At 32.4% G+C, this 12026-nt stretch overlaps 1 protein-coding gene across 1 annotated transcript; it reads left to right on the top strand.

The window, feature by feature from the left end:
* Window positions 1-512: 512 nt before the first annotated feature.
* LOC120088865 (plant cysteine oxidase 5-like) lies at window positions 513-8354 on the top strand. Its single transcript, XM_039046308.1, has 6 exons — window positions 513-667; window positions 1332-1635; window positions 3494-3639; window positions 3790-3937; window positions 7737-7940; window positions 8038-8354. The coding sequence occupies exons 2-6, from the start codon at window positions 1533-1535 to the stop codon at window positions 8160-8162; spliced, it is 726 nt and encodes a 241-aa protein (XP_038902236.1). The 5' UTR covers window positions 513-667; window positions 1332-1532; the 3' UTR covers window positions 8163-8354.
* The last annotated feature ends 3672 nt before the right edge of the window (window positions 8355-12026 follow it).

The raw sequence follows: 12026 nt of genomic DNA, 5'->3' as shown, positions 1-12026 counted from the left end.
AAGCCTAAATCGTGAACACATTTGAATTGTTTTTTATCACGTTTACCTAGAATTATGAATATGTCACATTTTGCTGTTACCGTTTGTCTCTAACGATAACCGTAACAGTAATGGTAATGGTACAAATAACAATATATGTGACAAATTCATAATTTTTATATTGTTACAGTAACCATATTTGTAAGGATAGCGGTAAAGGTAGTGAATTCTACGTAATTTTTAACTGCAATTAGATTGAATACATTTTTTTCTTAGATCAGATTATACTCTTCGAACGAACTCCACGTCATAAAGTAAATAAATAATAATAAAAATAATTAATTGTAGTCCATCTTTAGACTAATGGATTACTTTTCACTCCATGTAAACACGGGTTAGTATAATCATATATTTTCCTTTAATTTCATACCATATTTAAAATGAAAAAGAAGAGATTTTTTGTGGCACCCGACGGTGAGGTGGTCAACAGAGAGCAAGGGAAAAGCTCGCGGACTTCTTCAGTCCTTTTTAGAGAGGGAAAGAAAAAAAAATTGTATATAAATGAAAAAATCAGGAAAGGTAATAATGACGTAATATAAAGCCGTTCCGTCATCTTCCTTCTTCTTCTCCGTCCTTCCTCTGATTCTAAGCTTGCGTGCGATCCCTCCGCTTCGGTGCAGCTCCTCAGGTACCAAATCCTCTCAGGATTTTCTTCTTTTTTCACTTTCTAAATCTTTACTCGCTGTTTTCCTTCCGCCGCCTCGCTGTCATCGGTGCCCCTTCCGGATTATGGTTCTGTAACTTTGTGTTGCTCCTAATTATTCTTCTACCTGCTCTGTAATAGTCGTTCACTTCGATTCTTGTTCTTGTGATTCCTGACTAATTTTTCACATTTTCTTGTTCGGTTTAATTGCTCTTTGGTCTTTACTTCCATCGGAATTTGATTTTCTTGCTCGATGAGGTTTTCTAATTTTTCCTATAGCGAGATGTTTACTAATTTCCACTGTTCTCTGTATCGCACTTGTATTAGTTGTTGAGAAATCTCGTTTATGCTTAGGATGTGACGTATTGATTTGCGGAAAACGAAAAACACGGTGTTTAGTTTCCTAATTCTTTCGTTTTTCTTGGATTATCTAAGCTAAGTTGCAAGAGTAATAATTAATGCAATGAATAATTCGATTTGATTGTTTTGTTTCTAAAGCTGATGATCTACTTGAGAAATTGTATTGTTCCTTTACGCAGGGAGGAAGTACTCTGGATGGTGGTTGTTTTAATAACATGTTAGTTATGTTTTGAGGAAGTATTTTTATTTTGAACTTAGTGTTGTTTGTTTTTCTTTTATTGTATTTTAGGGGCTGATTAGTAATGTTAAAAGAGAGGATCCACTGCCATGCAGATCTGCTGCTGTTGGCTACATATGCAGAATAAGTTTGAGTTACCATCCTGTTATAGTTTTTATCATCATTACAGTTCATAAACTTATTGTAAAGACGTATCAGCTTACTGGCTTCGGGCTTCAGTCCTTTCAGTTAAGTTGGTACCGTCTTTGCGTCATGCCATATTACATACAGAGACTTTATAATACTTGCAAAGCTGCATTGTCTCCTAATGGACCCGTGTCAGAAGAAGCCCTTGAGAAAGTCCGTGCCATGTTAGGTATGGTCTTTTGTTCACCCCATGGCTTCAGTTTGGTATTCAATTTTCATTTTATCCTCCTATCGTGATTTATTTTACCGTCAAAGATCTTGATTAAGATGTTTCATGAAATGGATTTTACTTGTTCCGACTGTCTTGCAAACCTTTTAGCAGTATTAGTATTATAGGACAATTAATTCAGATGGTGGTGGTTATACTAAAAATAGCTAAATAATATAAAATATCCCTTAGGGGTAGGCTTCAAGTAGGTTGAAATTCTGCCTTTATACTTCGAAGAGTTTCATTTTATCCTTGAACTTTGAAGTTATTTCAAAAAGTACAATGGAATAGTTTTTTGTTAAAATGAAGGACATAAATTGAGGCAACGACTAATTGTGAAAATTGAAAAATGTATGCAACATCATTTACAACTCAATATCAACTATAGAGAATTAAGATTGTTGGTACAATTTATTTCAACTCAATAGATGTTGTTGACATTACAACATCATTAGCATAATCAATCTTTACACATTAAGTACCACGTCAATTTACATGAATGATATTGTCAATGATGTCATGTATGAGTTTCATCTTTTACACAAGTCATTGTGCCAATTTTCATTCAATTTTTTTTCAAGAGTATTTTTGGAGCAATTTCAAAGTTCAAGGATTAAAATCAACGCCTAGGGGCATAATTGAAATTTATCTTAAAGTTTAGGGGTATTTTATAATTTAACATAATCAAAATATTCTACAACTAATTCATATATTGACAACTTTTAGTGTAAGCATCTACAGAAATGTCTTTGCAAGTCCAATTGGCTTACATTAACCTTGAGTAGTGGATTTAGTGCTATTGAGACAAGTGAACTAATCATTTCGTTTTAAAATTTTAACTTGTTAGTATCCTGCAGATTCTTGTTTCCATTGAAGAAGTCTTTGTGTAATTTCATTTGAATGAAATTCCCCCCCATATTTTTGTATCATTTCATATTATCAATGAAATTTTTTTCCTGTTAGAAAGAAAAAAAAATATGAAAAGATATTCTGAAACTTACACATCATACGTGGATGTGACACCTTTGCAAATCCAATTCGCTTACATTAACTTCAAGTTGTGGATTGAGTGCCATTGAGCCTAGTGAACTTCTGCATGATTTTTACTTCTTAGTATTATGGAGATTCTTATTTCCAATTGGAGATTCTTTTTGTAACTTCATTTGGATAGGATTTTCCCCGTATTTTGTATCATTTCATTTCATCAATGAGCCGAGCTTAGTAGTGTGAGCTTGTAACCCAAAAGGGGGCATTAAAGTGATTGGAGGTTGGTCCAGTCCACAGAGTAGTCTTTCCCCAAAAAAAAAAAAAAAATTCAACTCATCAATGAAAGTGTTTTCTGTTAAAAGTGGAAAGAATTGGAGATTTTGAAACTCATACATCATATATGGGATGGAGCATGCAACACATTTATTGTATGGTCAAGTAATCTTGTTTATGGCTTAAAATGGAATGACTTCTGGCATACGTTTGAAATACATTTGTTCGAGTAATCTGTTAATGGCTTGAAGTGAAGTGACTACCTGCCTACATTGAAAGTACAATGCAGTTATTGATGGTTCATGTTATTTGCTTTTGCTTGAAGTGAGGAGGGTACTGTGGCATATTACATGAAATGGTGGAGCAGACAAAGAAGATAAAAATGGCGAAGTTCAGAAATACCATCTTTATGTTATTCTGCCACAACATACTAAACATTTTGAAAAGTTAACATTCATTTTCTTTGAACATTGCATCCTTCTCTAAGTGCTCATCATATCTTTATGGGCCTATTTTTCTGGTAGTTCTGCACATTTAATCACAGACACTTTGATTGCAGAAAAAATCAAGCCCTCTGATGTTGGCCTTGAACAGGAGGCACAAGTAGTTCGTAATTGGTCAGGACCTGTGCAGGAACGTAATGGGAGACGGCAATCATTTCCACCAATTAAATACTTGCATTTGCATGAGTGTGATAGCTTCTCTGTAAGCATCTATGTTCTACTTACTTTTTATTGCTGGAAAGTAGAATCCTGGATAAATTATTTCTTGGCTAGACTTGTTCTACTGGAGAACAATTGGACTTAATGCCTCAGATGGTAATAACTAAATATTGCTATAATAACTCCTTTGCAGATAGGTATTTTTTGTATGCCTCCAACTTCTATCATACCTTTTCATAATCATCCTGGCATGACCGTGCTGAGCAAACTAATTTATGGTTCCTTACATGTCAAGTCATATGACTGGCTTGATCTTCCAGAACTTGATGATATTTCAGAAGGTTTGTTACTATTCTCATTGCACCCCATGTTCAGTTTTTATTTTGTTGATTTTCTAATTCTATATACACATTACACATGCCTAGAGAATTTATGTAATTGGAAGATATAATCTCCCTCATTGTTGTTCGTTCTTAAATAGGAAGTGGCTTTTTTTTGGAATATGAAATTATTGTCTGCTTGAAGCCTTGAACTGTATATTTTCTAATACAGGAAAATACCTTGCTTAATAAGCACACAAGCACATTTTCAAAGAATCAGTCTGAATGAGCCAATGGATTAAAAAGTTTATAATCCATTGAACAAAAGTATTATAATTATCAAAGAAAGAGAGAGAGAGAGAGACTTGGAATCATTGTTCCAAATCTCCCCACTCCAAATCATTAAAAAAATTATAAAATTTCTTTCTAGCCAAACCTCCCTCCATCGCATGGATAATGTTTTACCATAGTACTTACTTTTCATTTAAAAGGGAGGGACAAGAAGTTCTTCAAGATCCAGAGAAGCAGATTGAGGGAAATACCTAGTTATGTTAAATTCTTTGGGAAAGGCAGCCCCAGTGTCTAAATATAAGAGCAGTGAAGGAACAAATGGCATTGCTTTTCCACTTTCCTTCAGCATATTCTCGATGATATGCAGCTTTTAGGATATCTTCTTTGGAATTATATCCATCATGTTTATGGCGCATTTGGTTGCCAAAGACCATTGATGATTGGCTCGTGTAAGTTATTTCTGGGTGGAAGATGTCCAACAAGCTAACATTTTGTAGATTTGTGCGGTGAGAACATTATTATGGTACATTTTTTGAAGATAAGTTGTCCTCTTTTGAGCTTCTTTCTTTCTTCTTCTTCTTTTTTTTTTTTTTGGGAGAAATGTACAGCTCATCTCCTCTTGGTGGTGTTTTACTCACATTTGTAATTACAACCGTTCCAAAAAGAAAGGAGAAGAAAGTGATAACCAGCCGTCCAACATCATAAATTTTTTTTGTCAAAAGGGGAAAAAGGAATCTCCCTTGGAATTCCAGTTTCAATGTACTTGGAAACATTTTACTTCGTTGGAACCCTTTCCTTTACTAGGGGTGTTTTGGTGGAGGATAGTCTATAGGAAGATGAGGCTGATGAGCTTGGGATTTTCCCGAAGAAGTTTTTTGACTCCTCAGTTTCCAAATGGTACCGTGGCTTTTCAAGAAATGAATTACAGCTGCTTTCTCATTTCACTAAAATATTTTCAACAACCTCATCTTTTGTATAGGGAATCTGAAATAACCGGGGGTTGGAGGAGGTTATATTTTGAGGTTTATAAGCAACCAGGGTTTCGTCCAGAAACTTGCGAACCTACCTTACTATTCTGTTTAATAAAGAGATCCTTACAACTTTTCATGAATTACACCACAAATTTCCCGAGGAGCAACTGTTCTTGATATTGTTATGTTAGATGTAAAACCCCCATATGATTATTCACGTCATATTTCCTAGAAATCACCATGTGCCGTGAAGACTCCTTTTCTTGAGGATATTTGTGTGTGTGAATGTTGTGTGTGTGTGGGTTTTGGGGGGGGGGGGGGAATCCATTAGAACATCTGTTTCTTTTCAGCAATCTTAACCACTTCTGAAGATGACACAGAGTAAATAGCATGTTTTCAAATGCCAATTGAATGATCACTTTTTAGCAATCTTAACCACTCCTACAACCACCTCCGGCTACAAACTCCGACGAAAATCATCTTCGAAGACTACCTTCGAGCGAGCAACTCCAACGACCAACTCCAGGTTTTGACAACCACCTCCGACGACAAACTCTGGCAACCAACTCAAATACTACCTTCATGCCACCAAACTTCAGGTTTTGACAACTACCTCTGACTAGAAATTTCAGTGAAAATCATCTTTGATGATTAACTTCGTCGACCACCTTCGCACAACCAACTTCAGGCTCTGGAAACCATCTCTGACGACCAACCCCAATACCTCCTTCATGCGACCAATTTCAGGCTCCGACAACTACCTCTGACTACAAACTCTTGGGAAAATCGTCTTCAATAATCAATTTTGACAACCACTTTTGACTGTTATAAGACTGATGACTATTAAAGTATGTTGTAGGGTTGTTGATTATATAAATAATAGTATTTTGCCTACATTAAGTGCAATATTTATATGTGAAATTTGTGAAATATATTTTTATTTAATTGAATTCACATAACAGATGAGTGTTAAGAATATTTGGAAAAGTATGTATCTTATAACAAAAATACCACAAAATGGAGATTTTTTCTTGCAACATTTTCTAGTAAGAATTAGTGAAAAATGGAGATTTGTTCTCTGACGATCGTCCAAATTTGGAGAAATTGAAAGTGAAATTGTTGAAGAAATGTGGTGGTATTCGATGGGTTGCTAAGATGATGGGGGAGATTCAATTTTAAAAAAAAAATCATGATAGAGTAAAAATACAGAGCAACAACAGGAAGAAGAAGAAGAAGAAAAACAAGAAGAAGATGATGAAATTTATAGAGAAAAATTAGGAATCAAAAGTGCTGATTTCTCTTTGGTTTCTGATTTTATTTAACCATATTTATGCAAGTAATGAAGTGGGTTAATTATTGTTCATTACCAAAAAAAAAAAAAAAAAGAAAGAAAAACTTTAAAAATTAAAAGAAAAAATTGAAAAAACCATATTTTATTCAAACAAAGGTGGATAGAATTATTGAATAAAAAAGTTCCAAAATAAAAATATGGATAAAATTATTGAATAAAAAAGTTTCAAAATAAAAATAGTAATCATAAAAACAAATTATTTAGAATATAAAAAAAATGCACCAGATACTCAAGATATATGAACTCAATTCTACATCCTAAATACAGACATATGAATTCAGACAAAATAATTCTGTACCCCAAACAAAGACATGAACTCCACAGACATGAACTTCAAATATCTTATCTTAACTCAGTGTCCCAAATAGTCCCTAATAGATTAAAGTGAGAATGGGCCAAATGTATTAGTCTGATTGTACAATGTAAATTTTCATGTATTTTAAACCTGGGACTTTATCACTTGTCATGACAAATGTACAATGGCAAATTTTAACAGATAAAAGTGAGAATGGAGCTTTTGTTCAATAGGATTTGGTCAATATCTTCATAAAATGTTGAAAAGAGAGATCAAAACTCAAAAGTTATTATAACATCTAATGTAAATTAAAAACTTGTAAAATTAGGAGTTAAAACAATGATATAAAATATATAAATCAAATCAACACATGGCCAGAAAGTAGGCGCTAAGAAAAGCTTATTGGTTCATGATTCAATCAATTGGACACTGCAGATTGATAAAATAAAAGAGGAGCTGCACGTTGGTGACCAAAACTTCATGGAATGCCTCAAAAAGTCATGAAAGACTTATTCTTCCTTTATACTCACTTGGTTTTACTCGAAACTGAACTAGGGGTTCCAGATTTCTGAAAACTAACTTTAGTTGATAAATTTCACGCTTGATGCTGTGTGTTCGTAAAAGTATAGATATTAAGATTGCTTGCTTGATGTAGATGATAAGACTTGAAACATGTAAAATAAACATATTTGAGTAGTAGTTCGAACGTTCTTACTTGAACAAGATCTTTTCTATAGGTTGTACATCTATGTCCTTGAGTTCTAAGGAGTTGTTTGAAATGTTTCTTTTAACTTTATTGTTTAGGATTTAATTGTTGCATCTCACTGTTCCATTCCTCTTGAGGTTGATGCTCATAGTAGTTTAATCTGCATTTTTAGATTTATGTGCTAACTGTAAATGGTGTCTTCACAGCTCGACCCGCAATGCTCGTCAAAGATACAGAGATGACGGCACCTACTCCGACTACTATTCTATATCCTACAAGTGGAGGCAATATCCATAGCTTCAGAGCCATCACACCCTGTGCTATTTTTGACATCCTTTCTCCCCCGTATTCATCAGAACATGGACGACACTGTACTTATTTCCGAAAATCTCCAAGGAAGGATCTTCCTGGTAATTCCATTTGCTCAATTCATTGAGCTTGTGCACGGTACGATTCCTCTTATTCTTGGTGTTGCTAATGCTGACACTTGTTCTTATTGGAATTTAGGTGAGGTTCAATTGGATGGAGATGGAGTTTCAGTTTCTGAAGTGACTTGGTTAGAGGAATTTCAACCTCCCGACAACTTTGTGATCCGGAGAGGGCAGTACAAGGGACCTGTGATTAGAACTTGATCAGTATTTGTGTTTTAGTTGTACCATACATTTGGGAAAACTGCATCTTCTAACTATGAATTATCGAGCGAAATTCCGGTACATGGGTTGTAAATAGCCATTAAAATAGTGATATTGACTGAATTAGCTGCGCATATTTGGCTTCCACATATGTTGCATTGCACCTAATTGATCTCTCTTCATTTATCTGTACCTTGCTTTACTTGCTATTATATTCTATGGGAATAGCTTCTGTTTTGGCTGGGGTAGTTGTTTGCCATGTGGGTTTAGTTTATTCATACCATTGCTTTCAGCAGGCAAAAAACCAAGATGCAACTAGCCTATAGGTTTCTTGATGATCATGTGACTCAGAAATCCTGTTCTCGCTTGGGAACAACTCATCACAATGCCCAAAATTTATTTCTATGAAACCAGTTTGGTTGGGACGACATGGGAAGGATTGTTTCATTTTCGGCTTTTATCGTATCCTTCTTTTTGGTTAACTGTTCATGTGTATCGTGTCCCTGGTTGTTATTAGCGATGCAAAAACAGAATTTGATAAAAAGGTCCGATGTAAATGGTTTTCATGTGAACCTTTTAAATTTGCCAAGAAGTTCTCGTCTAGGTTAGGAGTTGAATTTATTTTTTGAGTAACCAACTACTTTAAAAAATGTTGCTTTTTCCTATAAATTGTTCTCAAGGATAGTACCTTTTTTTTCCTCCTAGTATAGCTGCTGTGTTTTCTCATAACTTTGCACAAGCTACTCAACTACAATTTTATATAATAACTGTTCTGCAAAACAAAGTGTTGAATATTCTCTCTGTAACTTCATTCAATTTGAGAATTTAGATTAGATGCCTTTTGTATTTGATAAAGGGCAGAATGAAGAAGGGTGAGATAGAAAAAGGGATAAAAACCATGTTGGAATTAAAGAATGGTGAAATTGCAGAGTTTAGGGTTTAGTGTAACTTAGGCTACGGCTACCAATATGTAATGAGAAACGAAATTTGATTGGTTTTTATTACGTTTATTTAGAATTATGAATTTGTTAAATTTATTTTTACCATTACTGTTTAGAATGGTAATGGTAACAATAAATGTGATAGATTCATGCTTTTCATATTGTAACAATAACACTAACAATTTACTTGATCATTTTTACTCCTTAAATGGATTGGGCTTGATATTACAGATTTAAGAGTGGGTCTTAAATAAGATATCAGTCGAGATATGTAACACAAATAAACGTATCAAATGGTTTACAATTTTGATTATCATTGATTTATTAGATGATAAACATGACCACAACATTTGATTTCGTATAAAAGAAAGAGGAGGAAGTTTGAGTTGCTTGATCCTTCCTTAAAACATGGACATGTGATCTTCAACAAGACTGACATTCTAAAATACAATGGCACTGACTCACTTTCTCTGTATTGAGATCTCACAAAATGGCATTGTTTGCGGCGGCTCTTTTGCCAATGCTCACAAATTAGATTCCTTTTTTATACATCATCTTACACAGACACACACACTTTTCAAAATTATTATGCCCAATCAATAATCCTTACATCAGATACTATTCCAGCACACATATATTATTCCTCCCACCAATAATTAATCTTCTTCATTTCATGGGTTAATTTAATTAATTAACCTTCATTATTAAAGAAAAATACTATTCAACTTGACCTTCTGCTTTACAAATGCCTCTATTTATTTTAAAATTTACAATATTACCTTTGACATTTTTCCATTAGAATATTGAAATGGATAGCACTTTTAGGGCTAATAATTAAGTGTGTAACCATATTTTCAAAGAATTACAAATATATCAAAAGTCAGATTCATAATCAGTGATAGAGTTGGATCTAAGTTTTATTATATATATAAATCTTTTGCATTGTGTTATACCCATTAATACTTTGGGTCTGACTTTTATATTTATAAATGCTCCAAAATTCAACCATAGAACAATCTAACAATAACCTAAAATAATTTGGTGATTTAAATTTTCATTTTAGGTCACCATCACTGTCCTTCATCCAAAATTATGGAGAATTTCTGCTCCAATGGTCTTTTTCATATGTATATAAAAGGATATTTTTGAAATAATGGACAAAATCAAGAGGTTTCTTTAAACTTTTACTTGATATCTTCATGAATTATTTGCACAAAGTGGGGGGGATTTTTTTAATGACTCAGTTCTATAGTTTCGAACTTCCTTCTCAAGATTTTGAAGGAAAATAATATTGATTTAGTGACAAATCACAAAAACCAACATTAAAAATCTTTTTAATTAGATGTTTAGAGTGAGTTTTGGCAGTTTTCCACAGAAACGAACCAGTAGATTTAAAATTTAATTTAAAAATTTGCATGGGCATGAGCTATATATATATATATATATATAATGGATCAAGTCCTCGATTAGATTAATAATTAGTTAATTTATAGTTATGGCTAATAGATCCAGCTAAGCAACGTCGTGTTTAGAATAAAATTTATTTTTAAAACTTTGCACTGTATAATCTTAATTCCAAGTTTTTTTAAAAAAATATTATTTAGATAATATCTTAATTCCAAGTTGGAAGTATACATACATATATACATACATATATATATATATTGCCAAAACTCATAAGCTAAAAGTTTGATTCTGAAAAAAGATTCCTTTGTCGCTTTGAAAGTGTATTGAATTACAACTAAAAGAGACGAAAAATGTCAACTCTTTTGTCTTCATAAATAACCTTAATTAGTAAATAATTCTTGTATGAACATTTTAATTAATCTCCTCAATATTATTTTTAGAGATCAAGATATTAATTGAAATTATTCCTTGTTTTGTTCCTCAATAATCCCACACGAGTCCCAATTCCCTCTCTTTCTCTCTCTTTCAATTCTCTACTTTAATTCTATGAATATTTGTCTTTCATTAATGAACTACCTAGAAAATATGCCCAATTCTCCCCCTACCAATATCTATAGCAATTAATATTCAAAATTTAAAATTTACCCTCATATAATTGAAAAAAATAAAAAATATAATTATGAGTTGTTTTCAAATAAAAGAAAATGAACAAATTTATTTACAAATATAATAAAATATCTATCAATAATAGACTGCTATAGACATAAATGTCTATTGTGGTCTATCACTTGTAGACTATGATATTTTGCTATACTTAAGAATTTTTTCACCATTTTCACCATTTAAAATAATTACTCAATAATATATAATATAACGAAAAATTATTTCAAATGATAAAATTGTTGAAAATATTTACGAGATATAACAAAATTTTAAAACTATCAATGATAAATGTTGATACACATCGATAGACTTCTGTCAGTGTCTACTGATGTCACCGATAGACACTGATAGAAGTCTATCAGCGTCTATCAACGTCTATCATTGATAGTTTTAAAATTTTTCTATATCTTGTAAATATTTTGGTTCAATTTTCTATATTTAAAAACAACCCTAATATAAATGACGATTTTTAAAAATAAAAAAAGTAAAAAAAACTATCTACACAAAATAGAAAAATTTTAATTTATTTGATAGAGGCCGATAGAAGTCTATCAATATCTATTAATGATAGAAACTTATAGAAATCTATCATTGATAGACGTTGATAGAAGTCTACAATGTCTATCAATATTTTTTTTTTATTAAATCTGTAAATAATTTGACATTTTTTTTATCTATAAAAAATTTCTCTAATATAAAAGTATTTTACGATATTTAATGGTGTGATCTCACACTCTCCCTACTCTACCTTCAAGTAAGCTCACAAAAATCCAAGTCAAAATTAGGTGTCTTGTAGCCTAACCTAATCCTTTTTATAGGAAAATATAATAAAAGCGACAACAATATTATTATT

The sequence above is a fragment of the Benincasa hispida genome, chromosome 10 (genome assembly GCF_009727055.1).
Source record: "Benincasa hispida cultivar B227 chromosome 10, ASM972705v1, whole genome shotgun sequence".
Lineage (NCBI taxonomy): Eukaryota > Viridiplantae > Streptophyta > Magnoliopsida > Cucurbitales > Cucurbitaceae > Benincasa > Benincasa hispida.
The sequence above is the reverse complement of the archived record's forward strand: the minus strand, read 5'-3'. Positions and strand labels throughout refer to the sequence as shown.